The 20,632-nt window shown below is 40.9% G+C and overlaps 1 protein-coding gene across 3 annotated transcripts in view; it reads right to left on the bottom strand.

The window, feature by feature from the left end:
• SORCS1 (sortilin related VPS10 domain containing receptor 1) overlaps positions 1-20,632 on the bottom strand; it is a gene marked incomplete at its 5' end in the record, with an annotated part of 555,414 nt that overhangs the window by 157,660 nt on the left and 377,122 nt on the right. For all 3 annotated transcript variants that reach the window (XM_082855012.1, XM_082855013.1, XM_082855011.1), the window contains one exon: positions 1,893-1,957. In XM_082855012.1, coding sequence (XP_082711138.1) covers positions 1,893-1,957 — 65 coding nt within the window. The remainder of the gene's footprint in view (positions 1-1,892; positions 1,958-20,632) is intronic.

The raw sequence follows: 20,632 nt of genomic DNA, 5'->3' as shown, positions 1-20,632 counted from the left end.
TATTACTAGAGCAATGGGAACTAAAACAAAGCTCTAAACAGACGGCATGGCAACTTTTGACTTAAGACAGCTCTGGCTACTGGGTACTGAGAACTGAACCATGGAATCCAAGATAACATTATCAGCTCTGGTCACCACCAGAGAGAGCCCACTTTATAAAGAAGTGGGGGGCTTCCCTGGTGGCGCAGTGGTTGAGGGTCCGCCTGCCGATGCAGGGGACGCGAGTTCGTGCCCTGGTCCGGGAGGAATCCCACGTGCCACGGAGCGGCTGGGCCTGTGAGCCATGGCCGCTGAGCCTGCGCGTCCGGAGCCTGTGCTCCGCAGCGGAAGAGGCCATAGCAGTGAGAGTCCCGCGTACCGCAAACAAACAAACAAACAAACAAAAGAGGTGGGAAAGCAGCTCTAAACTGTTGAGATTATTCTGTCAGGTACAATCTGGGCACATTACATATCAGAGCTCTGCCTGAGTTTATAAAGGAGAAAGGAGATGGTCAGCTTGGACCCTGATCTATCCCCACACTGATTCTGCCAAAGGATATATTCATTCCCCAAAGGGGGAAAGAAACCTCTGGAGATAAAAATATCTCCCTGTGAGCACATAGTAATGGAGTAGGTGTGGTTTCTGGAGAGTCTGGATGGCAGGGGTGACGAGCTTCTTTGAGCTGTGAGCTGGTAAACCATGGGTATCATTTGCCTTTGCATCAGAAAAGTGGAGGGCAAGCAGACAGGCTCAGTGTCAGTGATGATGAAGTGTGTGAATTGTGAGGGATATTTTTAAAACAGAGAAGGTCTCAAAAATTAGATTATCACCCTCTGGCTCAGTGCTGAACAACTTCGACCAGGCTCTTGGCACTGTGGTAACTGGAGAGTCCGTTCTCTTCCTTTTCTCTGCACTTGAGACCTCTTTCTTTTCACCTGGGTTTTCTCCCCTCATCTATTTTCCTTCTATGCATTTCCCCCTTTTCTCTTTTTCCTTTTTCCCTTTCACCTGTAGTTCCCTAGTAGTACCCCCTGAAATGCTTAGCCCTCCTGGAGAACCTCAGGAACAAAGAAGGGGAAGGAAATCCATGTTGTTGTCGTTAAACTCTCTATGCCTTGGTTTCTTCATCTGTAAAATGGGAACCACCACCTATGAACTGTAGTGAAGATTAATTGTGATAAAGTATAGAAAGCCCTTAGCATGATTCTGGGTACAGGGCAAGTGCTTAGTAAATATTAGCCACTATAGGAATCATTATTATTAACTTCTTTAACTTACAGTGAAGAAATGGAGGCATAAAGAGTTTAAGGAACTTTTTCAAGGTCACACAGTGAGTGAGTGAACTTGTGAGTCAGGCAGACATGGCTTTGGATTGTGGACCTTCAGCTTTGCTCTCCATCGTGTGCTAAAGCCAAAACGTCCATAGGAAACACAGTCTTTCACTGTAGCCAACCTAACTAGGGATGTTCAGAACCACCAACCGACGTTTGCCTCCTGCCGCTTACGACGGGGGACAGACAGGATGATGCTCTTCTACAAGCCCTTTCCAAGTGTTCTGTCAATCTCCCACTAGACAGTGAGGCATTGCCTGGATGATATCTGATAAAATAAGGAAACTGGCAAAACAAATCAAAAGAGCAGCAATAATGCAATAATAACAAGTGTTTACTTAAAAAATAAGAAAGTTTGGAATTTTATCATCTCCTGCAAAGAAAAACCCCTTGATTGGATGAGAGTTGCAGAGAATTATTAAGACAACTCTAGGTAACTAAGGCCAAAAAAAAAGTCCTCAGGTCCAAACAACTCAGATTATTGATTATCACCACTGTGATTTCCTTTAACACAGATGCGATTCATGGCAGATCGATAAAATTAATTACTATTAACTTCGTGGAAAAGTTGCTTTACTTACGACCATCCACAGTTCTGGCCTCGAGATGCACAAGATCTGGTTCCTTGTTCGACCCCATCGCAGACCTAAATGATGGAGAAACATCAACATTAATGAATTCCCATGTGCCTCAGGGAAACTCAGCTGAGCCCATAAACTACTAATGTTCACGGGATTCTAAAGCCACAATCCTTAGGATACATCTACTGTATTTATTGATATAGCCTGACAGTACAATTTTCACTTCAAATAAAACCTATAAAAAATCCTTTATTTGATGAAGGCCAGGCTTGACTGTGGCAAGGATACTGTGTGTTATTAACTCCGACTTGCAAATGAGTCCCATGCATGTCATATGTAACAGTCTCACTGACAGTATATTAAACTTTCAAGAGTTGTCAGGCAGATGACAGGCAAGCTGCTTTACCTGGGTGACTTGAGCAGTGATTTACACACAGCAAACTGATCTAGTTAATGTTTTCATTTGAAATTTGCAGAACTACCTACTACTATCCTATGAACAGACCACATGACCCAACCAACGTAGTGGCCAGAACAGCCTAGAGTGACCATTCTCTGTATTTTTGAACCTGTGTGAGTGGGAAACACAGATGCACCCATATTATGATATGTGCCAGAAATCACAAGTGTAAGTAAAATACAAGTGTATTTAAAATGCCTTGGAGGGCTTCCCTGGTGGCGCAGTGGTTGAGAGTCCGCCTGCCAATGCAGGGGACACAGGTTCGTGTCCCGGTCCAGGAATATCCCACGTGCCATGGAGCGGCTGGCCCATGAGCCATGGCCGCTGAGCCTGTGCGTCCGGAGCCTGTGCTCCTCAACGGGAGAGACCACAATAGTGAGAGGCCCGCGTATCGCAAATATAAATAAATAAATAAATAAATAAATAAACAAACAAATAAAATGCCTTGGAGAGGACCCTCAAGATGGCGGAGAAGTAAGACGTGGAGATCACCTTCCTCCCTACAAATACATCAGAAATACACCTACATGTGGAACAACTCCTACAGAACGCCTACTGAACGCTGGCAGAAGACCTCAGACTTCCCCAAAGGCAAGAAACTCCCCACGTGCCTGTATAGGGTAAAAGAAAAAAAGAAAAAACAGAGACAAAATAATAGGGATGGCACCTGCACCGGGGGAGGGAGCTGTGAAGGAGGAAAGGTTTCCACACACTGGGAAGCCCCTTCGCGGACGGAGACTGCGGGTGGCAGAGGGGGGAAGCTTCGGAGCCACAGAGGAGAGCGCAGCAACAGGGGTGCGGAGGGCAAAGCGGAGAGCTTCCCGCACAGAGGATCGGTGCCGACCAACACTCACGAGCCCTAGAGGCTTGTCTGCTCACCCTCTGGGGCAGGTGGGGGCTGCGAGCTGAGGCTCGGGCTTCGGTCGGAGCACCGGGAGAGGACTGGGGTTGGCGGCATGAAAACAGCCTGCAGGGGGTTAGTGTGCCACGCTAGCCGGGAAGGAGTCTGGGGAAAAGTCTGGACCTGCCTAAGAGGCAAGAGACTTTTTCTTCCCTCTTTGTTTCCTGGTGCTCGAGGAGAGGGGATTAAGAGTGCTGCTTAGAGGAGCTCCAGAGACGGGCGCGAGCCGCGGCTAAAAGTGCGGACCCCAGAGACGGGCATGAGACGCTAAGGCTGCTGCTGCCGCCACTAAGAAGCCTGTGTGCGAGCACAGGTCACTACCCACAGCCCCCTTCTGGGGAGCCTGTGCAGCCCACCACTGCCAGGGCCCCGGGATCCAGGGACAACTCCCCCAGGAGAACGCACAGCGTGCCTCAGGCTGGTGCAACGTCACGCCGCCTCTGACGCCATAGGCTCGCCCCGCACACCATGCCCCTCCCTCCCCCCCCCGGCCTGAGTGAGCCAGAGCCCCCGAATCAGCGGCTCCTTTAACCCCGTTCTGTCTGAGCGAAGAACAGACGCCCTCCGGCGACCTACACGCAGAGGTGGGGCCAAATCCAAAGCTGAGCCCCGGGAGCTGTGTGAACAAAGAAGAGAAAGGGAAATCTCTCCCAGCAGCCTCAGGAGCAGCGGATTAAAGCTCCACAATCAACTCGACGTACCCTGCATCTGTGGAATACCTGAATAGACAACGAATCATCCCAAATTGAGGAGGTGGACTTTGAGAGCAAGATTTATGATTTTTAACCCTTTTCCTGTTTTTTTGAGTGTGTATGTGTATGCTTCTGTGTGAGATTTTGTCTGTATAGCTTTGCTTCCACCATTTGTCCTAGGGTTCTATCCTTCCTTTTATTTTTTTCCTTAATAATTATTTTTTATTTTAATAACATTATTTTATTTTACTTTATCTTTTCTTTCTTTCTTTCTTTTTCTTTCTTTCTTTCTTTCTTTCTTTCTTTCTTTCTTTCTTTCTTTCCTTCCTTCCTTCCTTCCTTCCTTCCTTCCTTCTTTCTTTCTTTCCTTCCTTCCTTCCTTCCTTCCTTCCTTCCCTCCCTCCCTCCCTCCTTTAGACAACGAATCATCCCAAATTGAGGAGGTGGACTTTGAGAGCAAGATTTATGATTTTTTCCCCTTTTCCTCTTTTTGTGAGTGTGTATATGTATGCTTCTGTGTGAGATGATGTCTGTATAGCTTTGCTTCCACCATTTGTCCTAGGGTTCTATCCGTCTGTTTTGGTTTTTTTAAAATTTTTTTTCTTAATTTTTTTTATTTTAATAACTTTATTATATTTTATCTTACTTTATTTTATTTTAATTTATCTTCTTTCTTTCTTTCCTTCCTTCCCTCATTCCTTCCTCCCTTCCTCCCTCCCTCCCTCCTTTCTTTCTTTCTTTCTACTTGTACTAATTCTTTCTTTCTACTTTTTCTCCCTTTTATTCTGAGCCGTGTGGATGAAAGGCTCTTGGTGCTGCAGCCAGGAGTCAGGGCTGTGCCTCTGAGGTGGGAGAGCCAACTTCAGGACACTGGTCCACAAGAGACCTCCCAGCTCCACATAATATCAAATGCCGAAAATCTCCCAGAGACCTCCATCTCAACACAAACACCCAGCTTCACCCAACGACCAGCAAGCTACAGTGCTGGACATCCTGTGCCAAACAACTATAAAAACAGGAACACAACCCCACCCATTAGCAGAGAGGCTGCCTAAAATCATAAGTCCACAGACACCCCAAAACACACCACCAGACGTGGACCTGCCCACCAGAAAGACAAGATCCAGCCTCATCCACCAGAACAAAGGCACTAGTCCCCTCCACCACTAAGCCTACACAACCCACTGAACCAACCTTAGCCACCGGGGACAGACACCAAACACAACGGGAACTACGAAGCTGCAGCCTGCAAAAAGGAGACCCCGAACACAGTAAGATAAGCAAAATGAGAAGACAGAAAAACACACAGCAGATGAAGGAGCAAGATAAAAACCCACCAGACCTAACAAATGAAGAGGAAATAGGCAGTCTACCTGAAAAATAATTCAGAGTAATGATAGTAAAGATAATCCAAAATCTTGGAAATAGAATGGACAAAATGCAAGAAACATTTAACAAGGACCTAGAAGAACTAAAGATGAAACAAACAACGATGAACAACACAATAAATGAGATTAAAAATACTCTAGATGGGATCAATAGCAGAATAACTGTGGCAGAAGAATGGATAAGTGACCTGGAAGATAAAATAGTGGAAATAACCACTGCAGAGCAGAATAAAGAAAAAAGAATGAAAAGAACTGAGGACAGTCTCAGAGACCTCTGGGACAACATTAAACACACCAACATTCGAATTATAGGAGTTCCAGAAAAAGAAGAGAAAAAGAAAGTGAGTGAGAAAATATTTGAAGAGATTTTAGTTGAAAACTTCCCTAATATGGGAAAGGAAATAGTTAATCAAGTCAAGGAAGCACAGAGAGTCCCATACAGGATAAATCCAAGGAGAAATACGCCAAGACGCATATTAATCAAACTGTCAAAAAATTAAATACAAAGAAAACATATTAAAAGCAGCAAGGGAAAAACAACAAATAACACACAAGGGAATCCCCATAAGGTTAACAGCTGATCTTTCAGCAGAAACTCTGAAAGCCAGAAGCGACTGGCAGGACATATTTAAAGTGATGAAGGAGAAAAACCTGCAACAAAGATTACTCTACTCAGCCAGGATCTCATTCAGATTTGATGGAGAAATTAAAACCTTTACAGACAAGCAAAAGCTGAGAGAGTTCAGCACCACCAAAGCAGCTTTACAACAACTGGTAAAGGAACTTCTCTAGGCAAGAAACACAAGAGAAGGAAAAGACCTACAATAACGAACCCAAAACAATTAACAAAACGGGAATAGGAACATACATATTGATAATTAGCTTAAATGTAAATGGACTAAATGCTCCCACCAAAAGACACAGATTGGCTGAAGGGATACAAAAACAAGACCCATTATTTGCTGTCTACAAGAGACCCACTTCAGACCTAGAGACACATACAGACTGAAAGTAAGGGGATGGAAAAAGATATTTCATGCAAATGGAAACCAAAGGAAAGCTGGAGTAGCAATTCTCATATCAGACAAAATAGACTTTAAAATAAAGACTATTAGAAGAGACAAAGAAGGACACTACATAATGAACAAGGGATCGATCAAAGAAGAAGATATAAAAATTGTAAATATTTATGCACCCAACATAAGAGCACCTCAATACATAAGGCAAATACTAACAGCCGTAAAAGGGGAAATCGACGACAACACATTCATAGTAGAGAACTTTAACACTCCACTTTCACCAATGGACAGATCATCCAAAATGAAAATAAATAGGGCAACACAGGCTTTAAATAATACATTAAACAAGATGGACTTAATTGATATTTATAGGACATTCCATGACAAAACAACAGAATGCACATTTTTCTCAAGTGCTCATGGAACATTCTCCAGGATAGATCATATCTTGGGTCACAAGTCAAGCCTTGGTAAATTTAAGAAAATTAAAATTGTTTCAAGTATCTTTTCTGACCAGAACGCTATGAGACTAGATATCAATTACAGTAAAAGATCTGTAAAAATACAAACACATGGAGTCTAAACCATACACTACTTAATAACGAAGTGATCACTGAAGAAATCAAAGAGGAAATCAAAAATACCTAGAAACAAATGACAATGAAAACATGATGGCCCAAAACCTATGCGATACAGCAGCAGCAGTTGTTCTCAGAGGGAAGTTTATAGCAATACAATCCTACCTCAAGAAACAAGAAACATCTCAAATAAACAACCTAACCTTACACCTAAAGCAATTAGAGAAAGAAGAACAAAAAAACCCCAAAGTTAGCAGAAGGAAAGAAATCATAAAGATCAGACCAGAAATAAATGAAAAAGAAATGAAAGAAACAATAGCAAAGATCAATAAAACTAAAATTGTGTTCGAGAAGATAAACAAGATTGATAAACCATTAGCCACATTCAACAAGAAAAAAGGGAGAAGACGCAAATCAATAGAATTAGAAATGAAAAAGGAGAAGTAACAACTGACACTGCAGAAAAACAAAGGATCATAAGAGATTACTACAAGCAACTATATGCAAATAAAATGGACAGCCTGGAAGAAATGGTCAAATTCTTAGAAAAGCACAACCTTCTGAGACTGAACCAGGAAGAAACAGAAAATAAAAACAGACGAGTCACAAGCACTGAAATTGAAACTGTGATTAAAAATCTTCCAACAAACAAAAGCCCAGGACCAGATGGCTTCACAGGTGAATTCTATCAAACTTTTAGAGAGAACTAACACCTATCCTTCTCAAACTCTTCCAAAATATAGCAGAGGGAGGAACACTCCCCAAGTCATTCTACAAGGCCGCCATCACCCTGATGCCAAAACCAGACAAAGATGTCACAGAAAAAGAAAACTACAGGCCAATATCACTGATGAACATAGATGCAAAAATCCACAGCAAAATACTAGCAAACAGAATCCAACAACACATTAAAAGGATCATACACCATGATCAAGTGGGGTTTATCCCAGGAATGCAAGGATTCTTCAATATACGCAAATCAATCAATGTGATACACCATATTAACAAATTGAAGTACAAAAGCCATACGAAAATCTCAAGAGATGCAGAAAAAGCTTTCGACAAAATTAAATACCCATTTATGATAAAAACTCTCCAGAAAGTGGGCATAGAGGGAACTTACCTCAACATAATAAAGGCCATATATGACAAACCCACAGCCAACATCGTTCTCAATGGTGAAAAACTGAAACCATTTCCACTAAGATCAGGAACAAGACAAGGTTGCCCACTCTCACCACTATTCAACATATTTTGGAAATTTTAGCCACAGAAATCAGAGAAGAAAGTCAAATAAAAAGGAATCCAACTTGGAAAAGAAGAAGTAAAGCTGTCACTGTTTTCAACTGACATGATACTACACTTAGAGAATCCAAAAGATTCTACCAAAAAACTACTAGAGCTAACCAATGAGTTTGGTAGAGTAGCAGGACACAAAATGAATGCACAGAAATCTCCTGCATTCCTGTACACTAATGATGAGAAATCCGAAATAGAAATTAAGGAAACACTCCCGTTTACCACTGCAACAAAAAGAATAAAATACCTAGGAATAAACCTACCTAAGGAGACAAAAGACCTGTATGCAAAAAACTATAAGACACTGATGAAAGAAATTAAAGATGATACAAACAGATGGAGAGATGTACCATGTTCTTGGATTGGAAGAATCCACATTGTGAAAATGACCATACTACCTAAAGCAATATACAGATTCAATGCAATCCCTATCAAACTACCAATGGCGTTTTTCAAAGAACTAGAACAAAAAATTTCACAGTTTGTATGGAAACACAAAAGACCCCGAATAGCCAAAGCAATCTTGAGAAAGAAAAACGGAGCTGGAGGAACCAGGCTCCCTGACTTCAGACTATACTACAAGGCTACAGCAATCAAGACAGTATGGTAGTGGCACAAAAACAGAAATATAGATCAATGGAACAGGATAGAAAGCCCAGAGATTAAACCCACACACAATATGGTCACCTTATCTTTGATAAAGGAGGCAAGAATATACAAGGGAGAAAAGACAGCCTCTTCAATAAGTGGTGCTGGGAAAACTGGATAGCTACATGTAAAAGAATGAAATTAGAACACTCCCTAACACCATACACAAAAACAAACTCAAAATGGATTAAAGACCTAAATGTAAGGCCAGACACTATCAAACTCTGAGGAAAACATAGGCAGAACACTCTATGACATAAATCACAACAAGATCCTTTTTGACCTACCTCCTAGAGAAATGGAAATAAAAATAAACAAATGGGACCTAATGAAACTTAAAAGCTTTTGCACAGCAAAGGAAACCATAAACAGATGAAAAGACAACCCTCAGAATGGGAGAAAATATTTGCTAAAAAGCAACACTCACAGGATTAATCTCCAAAATAAACAAGCATCTCATGCAGCTCCGTATCAAAAACACAAACAACCCAATCCAAAAATGGGCAGAAGACCTAAATAGACATTTCTCCAAAGAAGATATACAGATTGCCAACAAACACATGAAAGGATGCTCAACATCACTAATCATTAGAGAAATGCAAATCAAAACTACAATGAGATATCACCTCACACCAGGCAGAATGGTCATCATCAAAAAATCTACAAACAATAAATACTGGAGAGGGTATGGAGAAAAGGGAAACCTCTTGCACTATTGATGGGAATGTAAATTCATACAGCCACTATAGAGAACAGTATGGAGGTTCCTTAAAGAACTAAAAATAGAACTACCATACAACCCAGCTATCCCACTACTGGGCATATACCCTGAGAAAATCATAATTCAAAAAGAGTCATGTACCACAAGGTTCCTTGCAGCACTATTTACAATAGCCAGGACATGGAAGCAACCTAAACGTCCATCAACAGATGAATGGATAAAGAAGATGTGACACATATGTACAATGGAATATTACTCAGCCATAAAAATAAACAAAATTGAGTTATTTTTAGTGAGGTGGATGGACCTAGAATCTGTCAAACAGAGTGAAGTAAGTCAGAAAGAGAAAAATGCCATATGCTAACACATATGTATGGAATCTAAAAAAAAAAAAAAAATGGTTCTCATGAACCTAGGGGCAGGACAGGAATAAAGAGGCAGACGTAGAGAATGGACTTGAGGACTTGGGGAGGGGGAAGGGTAAGCCAGGACGGAGTGAGAGAGTGGCATGGACATATATACACTACCGAATGTAAAATAGCTAGCTAGTGGGAAGCAGCCTAATAGCACATGGAGATCAGCTGGGTGCTTTGTGACCACCTAGAGGGGTGGGATAGGGAGGGTGGGAGGGAAACGCAAGAGGGAGGGGATATAGGGATATAAGTATATGTATAGCTGATTCACTTTCTTATACAGCAGAAAGTAACACAACAATGTAAAGCAATTATACTCCAATAAATGTTTTAAAAAATAATACAAAATAAAATGCCCGGAGGCACATATTATTTAGTCTTATCTTGCAGTGAGCCAAATTAAATCGAAAATAAGTATTCTGTTATATAAGCAATATGGGCCATCATACTTTAAGACTTTCATTCAGCAAGATTAACTAAACTTGGGACTATCTATAATTTTTTTCATCAGGATTTGCAGACATCCATTTAATCTGTTCCATTTCCATGTGTAGAATAGTAACATGCCTTAAAACTGGTCTTCCTCTGCCTCACCGGAGGCCATCAGCCCCACCATCAAATCCATACGAGAATATGAAGATGTTAAAAATGCTCATTACATTCAGGACTCAGTGTGGCCGCCAAGACCCATTTCACTTTTTCTGCCCCATGTCCTACCACACAGGACGATCTGCCACTCCTCAAAGTGCCTCATTCCTTTCCTCTGCCCTCTGGGAGCCTCTCCAGCTTGAAAGGCCCTTCTCCAGTTTCACCATGTCTTCTTTGACTCATTTTGAGACACATCTGAAAGGTCACTTCCTCCATTAACTATTTCCCAGTTATACCAGGAAAACTGCTCTCTTCCTAAGTATTTCTTTTTTAATACAAATTTTGTAAAAGTTTGCTACAAATAATTATTTTATGTCTTTCCCTATATAAAAGCAGCATCCCACCAGCCTGCACACACGCACACCAAACTGAGAGCCCCTGGAGTAGCTTTGTTTTAAACACTTTATATTCACATGTATATATGAATAAAATAATGCCTGAGCTGTAACAGACAGTCAAATGTTGAAAGAAAGAAGGGAGGAAGGGAGGGAGGGAGGGAGGGAGGAAGGAGGGGAGAGGGAGAAACGGAGGGAGAGTGTTTAGTGGTCTGTGAGCTCTTTGAAATAAGTAAATGAATCATAGTCCTAAGGGCATTCCCAGAACTCTTCTTATTTGAACTCATTTCCCAACTCAGAGTCTGAAGCCTAGCTAGCTTAGTCTTTCTTTATCTTAAGAAGTCTCCTTAAGGCCCTACTATCACTGCCAGTAACTTTTCTTTGATTGATACATGGCCTGAAATTCAGAGCCTATGTTTGAAACACTGAACTCTGCTTTCTTCTTCTCCCAGGAAGCAGAAATGTCCTAACAAGGGTTTTATAATTTTCCCCAAAGAAACAGGGAATGTGCCCTTGGACATTTCCCCTGGTTAGAATCCGTACAGAGGTGGATGGTGATATTTTCACCATCATTTCAGTCACGTACTCGAGTGACTGCTTGTTCAGACAGAGATGGTAGCTCTGCACTTCCCATAGTGAAGCATTGATTGCATCCATAGGTGACCTCTACTGACAAGGCCAAAGTCATGAACAATTAAAAAAAAAAAAAAAAAAGAGACAAGCTCCCCTTCTGACAACTCTCAAACTAGAAAGCTCAGCAGGTAACTGGTTTTTGTCAATTATTATTGGGTAGTAACATGTTCTTCACCTCCCACCTTACCTGATGCAAGTTTCTTCCTTGAAACGACCAGTATCTAGGACGCTGGCATCCCAGAAACACAGGGCTGCAACCATCACGCAAACCTAACCTGCTTGGCTTGTGCTTCGGGTCAACGTGAGGCAAAATGATCCTCCTGCATCCAGCTGCATCTTTCCATGTGCATATGACGACAAATCAATAGTAGCAGTAATCTCTTAAGATCTTTTATTATCTCTAAAGGCAGGAGCTGTTGTTTCAAGTGACATGTTCCTCTTATCAACTAATGTAAAGAGACAGGGACAAAACAGAATCCTTTGTCTTTCCAAAGTCTACTGTGGCAACTCCCTTACCCTGCCTAAATTTTTTTCCATGTCTAGTAAAACAACTGCAACAACAAAATAAAACTTTAAAATCAGGCCATGGTGTTTCCAACAATTTTTATTTGCAGATGTGCTCGCCCTTTTTCCTGAAGGCCTAAGGGTGCCTCTAGAGCTGCAGTCACGCATTATAAAGAATTACTGCTGCTTTTACTTTGTGGCACTGGTGAGTTCTCAAGAGGTGAAGCCAAACAATGTTAAATGTTCACAGATGTGCTGGTTTTAATGGTGCTGTCATTGACCAGACACCTTGTGGAAACACACCACTGCAGATGACCTGCAACGTATCATTTTCTAGCCCATTTATGCATTTTAGTTGGGACCGTAGAGTTTAACGGTTTTCTGCATGTTTTGAAGACCAATTGTTGTGATTAATAATGATGATGATGAGTAGGTGCCAGAGGCTTGTGGGGTGGGGATGGAGAAATGGGGAGAGAATGGTAAGAGTGCACAAACTTTCAGCTATAAGATGAATAAGGTCTGAGGATCTAATGTATAACATGGTGACTATAATTGAAAATGCTGTATCATATAATTGCAGTTTGCTGAGACAGTAGAAAGGTATTTGTGAGGTAATGAATGTGCTAACTCGATTATGGAAATCCTTTCACAATGTGTATGTACATCAAATCATCACACTGTACACGAAGTATATCACGCTCCTATTTGTCAGGTATGCTTCAACAAAGCCAAAAAATAAGAAATCAAAGAAAACCAGCTTAAACATAAAATTTAATCCCAAATATTCTCTTGACAATCTCATTTTTGGAGGGAGATCTCAAGAATGGCTTCAAGAATCTCTATCCAATCATGTAAGTAACTCTGACTTCAGGTATTAAGCACAAAGGCTTGGACACCTTTGCTTTATGCTTCTGGACTGCCCTGTACACATCCCTGTCATGGTTCATAATGAATTGCTGGATCTCTTTGCATAAATGCTTCTCTTACTTCACTGAGCTCCCACAAGGCAGGTGCTCTGTTTTTTGTCACTGTGTTCTCTGTGTTTACCGGAGCACAGGGAAGAATGTTTCCTCAAGAGACATATAAACATGTTTACACTGGTCAATATTTACTATAATATCTGATATATTGGGCTGTTCAAGTCTGGGACTCAGAAAGAATCTCTCTGTAAAAATGAGATGAAAAAATTCAGTTCAGGATCCTTTAATTATATAAAAAGACAATAGGTGGCTGTAACTTGTATATCTTTATATTGCCTTTATGCCTAATGGGGAAAATGAATTCCCTTCTTGAGCTCAATTTCATGGAAGGGAAGGAACACCATGCTTTCACGTGCTGGCACCTCTGCCTGGAATAACTTCTTACCCTTCTTCTGCCTTCTTAACTCCTGTGGTCTGTGGTTCAGCTGCAGATGAGTGAAGTTGAAAACAGTCTCCCCCGTGGGGGTGCCACTTAAGCTAAGTTGGTTATCCCTTCTCAGACTTCCAGAACTGTGCACATACTTCTGCACAGCACAAATTAGGCCATGTTTCAGGTGGTGGCTCATTTGTCTGTCCTTATTGACAGACAAGCTCAAACATTTCTGTTTTTCTGTGCCAGGTACCATACATGCTATATAAAGATATTCAATCAATGTTTACTGAATGCTTTTGGATAAAGGAGAAGTACATAACCAGCCATATCAGCGTTCATCAGTTTTTCTGTGTGTGTGACATTTGGTCAGCTACTTAGCAATCTCTGTGCTTTTATTTTTTAATGATAAAATGAGACTAAAATAAGTTCTCCTAGAATATACATCTTAAAGCACCAACCAGATTCCTGGCACACAGCAAGGGTGTGTAGACAGATGGGGAATATTAATCCTGATGTGAAAATTAATCCTCATATGAAAATTAAAATTTGTGTTGGTAATAAAAGCTTCTTGGGATATCAGGGGTAGCCCGTTAGCAAAAATGATTTATCATCGTAAATCAACAGACAAAATAAAAGAGTCAATAGCCCAGAGATCAACTATATGAATAAATAAAATCATTTATTTATTTAGTGAAACACTCTAATGCTCTATTATGTGGTAAGAACAAAGGCTACAGATTCCCTGCCTTTACAAGCCTTAGAGCTATGGGAGAGACAGTAATCCAATGAAACAAGAGTTCTAATATTCAAGTTGGTATTTGAAGACATAGGAGAAATGTCCGGAGGAGAATGAATGTCCTGTAAGTCTTTACAGTAAATGGATTGAATCTTCAAGGATATGGAATGATATGATCAATGGATAGTGGGAGTGGAAGAACATTCTCCTTAGAGATAAATATCAAGTAAAAAGGTCCCAGGTCAGAGACAGGTTGATCCATAGAGGTGTCTACTAGTAAGTCAACATGGTGGATCAAATGTTTTCACAGTAGAGCAGTAGCAGATAAAATGAAAATTTAGGCCCTGTGTACCTCATGCTAAGGTGTTGTATGTGATCCTAAAAGCCACATGATGTCACTGAAGAAAGTTATGCACATAAGTTTGCAAATGGCTGAAAAGAAGAACTTGTGCCCCTATCTATCTGTGTGTAGGTCTCCCTGCCCAAGGAAAGCGTAAGGTGAAGGCCCTCTAGGACATACTTGACTCAGCTCTGTTGATACAAACAAGACAAAGCCAGCCTCGTGCATCTCCGCTTCCAGCATCTTAAGTTGGTGCTCACACTTAGGAGCTGTTTGGGAATAAAATCTAAGGATTATCATAGTCAAGAATGCAAATAAAACACTCACTCTGATATAGCGCGCCGTGAAGTGAGGAGTGCAACATCGGCCTTCTGAAATACAATCAGCCAAATGCAGCCTTTGTAGACGCTTTCCACAGAGCAACTCAAAAATGTCACTAGTTTACCATTCTCCTGGCATTTTGTCTGAGTTTATACCAACTTAATATACTGCTCAATAAATGCTGAGGAGCCACAAAATGTCCTGATACAGATAACCGCAGAGCAAGTATTAGAAAGTAAACACCGTGACAGGAGAGCACCTATTTATTCAGATTTAGATTTGCAGCTAATGACCAAGGGAGGAATGCGGAGAGATCTGCAGAGGAGCAGAGGCTGGGGAGTTGGAGACACCTGCACTCCTCCTTTTTTGTTTTAGATGGAGCATTCATGTTCCTGCAGGCTCTTCGTAAATAAAGCCCATAGAAGCAAGTGGTTCTGTCTGCTACAGAGAGAAGCAGCAAAGTGCCCGCCTGTATTAGCGGCTGGATACCCTGATTTCCTCTTCTGTGGTCAAGGGTTTCCTCTTCACCTAATGCTACAGTTAGGCTCCCAAGACAAACATCGTGAGGAAGGTCCTGGCTGATGCTGCAACTTTTACTCCTGAACAAAGCAGCTTAGCCTGAGGTCTCATCTCCTGCCCATGTGGGGGAAATGAGCTAGAAAAATAAAAATAAAAAGCAGCCTAAAGGTGGCATTTTAACCTCCCCTGTAAGCCTAAGAAACATGCTTGCTTGCTTTCTTCTGGTCTCTACACGGTTACACTGGTTTCCCGGAAATAAAGGAGGCTACTACAAATAACAAATAGACGGACAAATAAAAATGATGCTTAGTTTTTTTTTAATGCATAATGGCTACAGAGAATCAGCATGGCCAACATCCTTAAGCTCCTTAAATTCTGCATTTTGTCATTTTTACTCCCCAAACCAGAAGCCTGACTGTTAAGTTATGACATTTACAACAAAAGGCAGAGCAGAGAGAGAGAGACAGACAGAAAGACAGACAAAGAGAAAGTGTGTGTAGGAGAGCAAAGCAAGGAATGGGGTGTCTGACCTAGAGTGAAGGAATCCATAAAGCTCAGGATGGTTATGGGAGGTGAGGTTTGTTGCATGACGTGCTGCGTAGAAATAAAGCTGAAAGTTGAAAGAGAAATGAAAGTGCTTAGAAGTAAGCAGCATGTCTCTCCAGTTATCAACCATTCTTCTAAATCGCTCGAGGCAAACCATTCTTCTACAGTGCTTCCCTATCCTTTCCCATTTTCCCTTGTTCTAATGTAATGATTTTGCTTCATATACCACTGGCTGCATTTCCTGTTTCCCTCTTATTTCCCCACTTTTATAGCCCCTCCCCATCTTTGTCTTTGTTGTTTCCTGAATACAGATGAGGAAATCTAGAGAGACACCAGGGAACCTGACCAGATCACGAGCCTGATCCCCAGACAGAAACAACGGTGCCAATGAGATATAGAGAAATACACTTTAAATGATCAAAGAGTGTGGGATTGAGGTAAAAGAGGAGCTCACAATGTTTTTTAAGGAGGTTTCTTGTTATCTTTTAAAACTGTAGTGGTATCATACCCTATGTATTTTTAGCAACTTGTTAATTTTACTCAATAATATATCTTGGAGACTGTTCCATGCCAGAACATAACATTAATGAGAGAGATCTCTAACTACTTTATTGCAATCTACTACATGAAAATACCCAATTTACCTAACTATTGTCTATTGATTAACCCAAAGCAAAAATGTATATAAAAGGAAAAAAATGCTACTGGAAATGCACATTCAAAATTCATAATGGTTGTCACCTCTGGGAAGGTTTAGAATGGTGGGGTAATAGTCAATGGGATCATTATACTTATCAGTAATCTTTTAATACAAAGAGGATGTATTTATGCATTACTTTTAATATTAATAAACCTGTACTATTAATATAAACAGGAAAATTTCTACAGTCAGGAAAACAAAGACTAAGGTAGGTGTAATCGATGTGTGCAAATGACAAAGGGATAGAGAGGAGAGATGAGTGATGTTTGTACGAGGAGGAGATACGGAATTTCCTTAAACTTCAGAATACTGACAACTCGGGTACCACCTTAGTAGAGAGTGCTTGCAAGGCTTAGGCTGTGACAGGAAAAAAAAAATGCCAGGGATACCAGGAGGTATGTGTTTGTTCTGATCTTATATTCAGAGTGAGAGGAGGAAGGTCTGAAGGTCTTGCTTGGGACTGGAGGGGCCTTATTAACAGAAGACAAGGAGAGGAGAGTACTTCAATTCCCCTTTCTTTCCATATCTGTTAAGGACAAAGAACTTCAGACTAGCAGGTAGAACAAATAGGAGCTTAAAGGAATGGAAACCTGAGTATTTTACTGCTAGAGACAACCTGACCCAGAGAAATTATATTCCATAAGAGAATTCCAAGGGCAGCAATCTCCAAAATTTTTGTTTGAACACAACAAGCAAGAGAAAAAAATGAGCACGCACCCATATATGAGTTGTTAGTAATAGGCTGTGGAAATGCACTAGAGTATTTATATATTAACTTTAAAAAGTATACACACAATAGAAATCAAAATATAAGCAAGCAAAAAGTCAGAAATTCTAATATTTTCTCCCCACGTCTCCATGAATCATCAAACCTCCCAGCACCCTGGGGTGCTGTTGCAGGTAACTCACCATGGAGACCGTTGCTCTAGACTGAGGATTCCTGGGACATCCTTAACACTTAACACACAGCAGGGCAGACAGCGGATCCTCAATTAAATTTTTTAATGAATGAATGAATGAGTTCAACAAATAGTTACTGAATACCAACAATGTGCCAGGGGTAGTTCTAGGTGCTGAGGGTTTAGCCGTGAATAACAGAGAGGAAAATCCCTGCCCCTCATGAAGTTTACATTTCAATAGAGAAGACAGGGAGTGTGTAACTATAAATGCATATCAGATGTATATTATATACAATATATCATTTCTTGAAAGCTATGTAGAAAAAAAATATATATATAAGGGACTTAAACTATATCAAAAAAAAAACTATTGTCAGATGGTGTTGATCAATGGCTGATGTCCATCTGTTAACTGTGGGATGGATGTCACATAGGACCTCCAAGGCTGTGCCCTTGTTAGTGTCCTGCTCAACAAGAGTCAACAACTTGGGTAAGAATACATATCGTGTGCCTAGAAAATTCACATATGACACAAATTCAGAAAAATAATGATGAGATAAGAGAGAGGGTATGTTAGCCCCGAAAGCAATTTGCTTGCCTAAAGTCACAGGGCTAATAAATGATACAATCAGATTGGAACCTAGGCTTTCTAATTTCTCTACAACTCCATGTACCACCTGTAGAAAGGTTGACAATAATAATACTTAATAATAATAGTGTTTTAAAGAGTAAAAGAAAGAGTACACACAGCTACCACTATTGCCAATAGTATGAATTAAGGGATCCTTTACAGATGAAAAGACTGTTAGAGAGGAACTAGTCCAAACGCCGCATGTCACAATTAAGGAAACCAAGGCTTCAAGAGAGTAAATACCTTGCCCAAGGTCACACCACTCAGAGAGTGTCAGGTTGGAACTACTAACCCAGGCTCTTGACTCGCTCGTGATCCTTCTCTTGAAAAAAAAAAAAAAAAAAAAAAATCCCTTTTCTTTTCACCCCTTTGTGTCTCAGAAAAGTCAGGATTAACTCAGAAGGCAATGTGTGTGTCTTACACTAAAAAGATAAAGAGAAATAATGGGAAAACTTCAGACATTCTGAAATCCTGCAAGGATTAAGTGTTCCTATGGTCTGAATGTGTCTCTCCAAAATTCCCATGTTTAAACCTAAACTCCAAGGTGATGGTATTAGGAGGTGGGGCCTTTAGGGGTGATGAGGTCACGAGGGTGGAGCCCTCACGAATGGGATCAGTTCCTTTATAAAAGAGGACAGAGAAGCTCCCTTGCAGCTTCCACCATATGTGGACACAGTGAGAAGGTAGCTGTTTACAATCTGGAAGAGGGCTTGCATCAAAACCGTACCATGCCAGTACCCTAATCCCAGACTTCAAACCTGTGAGAGATAATTTCTGTTGTTCATAAACCATCCAGTATGTAGTATTTTGTTAGAGCAGTCCAAATGCACTAAGACAAACGTACTGGGGAGTACGGTTGCATGGGCCAAGGCATATTCGAGAGGGTTCCATGTTCTAGAGATTAGAAACAGAGTGGATATTAAGTTTAGTTTAATGCACTCCAATGTTCATTGCAGCACTATTGACAATAGCCAGGACATGGGAGCAACCTAAATGCCCATCAACAGAGGAATAGATAAAGAAGATGTGGTCCATATCTACAATGGAACCTTACTCAGCCATAAAAAGGAACGAAACTGGGTCATTTGTAGAGACACGGATGGACCTAGAGACTGTCATACAGAGTGAAGTAAGAAAGAGAAAAATATCGTATATTAACGCATATATGTGGAATCTAAAAAAACTGGTATATACGATCTTATTTACAAAGCAGAAATAGAGACACAGACGTAGAGAATAAATGTATGGATACCAAGGGGGAAAAGGGGGCTGGGGTGAATTGGGAGATTGGGATTGACATAAATACACTATTGATTCTATGTATAAAATAGATAACTAATGAGAGCCTACTGTATAGCACAGGGAACTCTACTCAGTGCTCTGTGGTGACCTGAATGAGAAGGAACTCCAAAAAAGAGGGGATATATGTATACGTATAGCTGATTCACTTTGCTGTACAGTATAAACTTAAAAACTATTGTAAAGTAACTAAATCCCAATTAAAAAAAAAAGAAACAGAAAAAAAAATTTAGTTTAGACACTCAAGTATCAGGGCTTCAGCTTGAAGGTGGCTTCTCTGTAGTTACTTGCAAAATGACTAATAAATTTTGACCTTTCTGAGAAACACAGTATCAGTCTCCACACTGGGCTGCCACGTCCCTGGTCCACACATAAGGTTGATTTAACCGTCGTTGAGTAGCTTCTCTATACTTTTTCAGCTTATGGTTACTCAAAAACATGCTCTTGCTTTGTTGCTGGGTATTGGTACTTCTGAAAAAGTACCCCGAGAGGCTACTGCTTACAAGGCCCTCAGTGGAAAAGGGAAAGTGATCTGGTCAGTAGAACTTGGGTGGGGAACAAGGGTAAAAGAGGGTTAGATACAGGAGGAAATTAGATTTATCTTCACCACAGAGACAAATTCCTGGGGTGTCAAATGGCAGCTATTCTCCTTAGTATTTTGTTTATTCACAAAGCATTTCTGGAGTTTTGAATACAAGGTATGAAGAGATTTGAAACTGGGCAAATACAGAGATGATATCCCGTGAAAATACTTTGAACGCTGTGTCAGTTGGCCTTTGAACTCTTATTAATTGCTTAGCCAAGGAAACCAACATGATGGTGGAAAATGATATACACCTTTTAATTTGCCTTAAAAAAATTAGTACCCCCAAATGGATGGAAACATTTCAGAGTGATAGAAAAAGAAAAGAGGAGAAAGGGAGAGGAGAGAAGGGGAAAGGAAATCAGAAAGGAGGGGAGGAGGAAGGGAGAACAGGCAGAAAAGGGAGTGAAAGAGGAGGTGGGGGAGAGAAGATGGGGAGAAAAAGAAGAGTACATGAAAGTGGTGGACACATGAGGAGGAGAGAAGAGATTGCATTCTCTGGGGCTATCCTGCCGTGCTCACAGCGTCTCTCTGTTGGTTGTCTCCCACCATCCCCAACCCTTGGGAAATATGC

Source organism: Leucopleurus acutus (assembly GCF_964270905.1).
Source record: "Leucopleurus acutus genome assembly, chromosome: 14".
Lineage (NCBI taxonomy): Eukaryota > Metazoa > Chordata > Mammalia > Artiodactyla > Delphinidae > Leucopleurus > Leucopleurus acutus.
The sequence above is the reverse complement of the archived record's forward strand: the minus strand, read 5'-3'. Positions and strand labels throughout refer to the sequence as shown.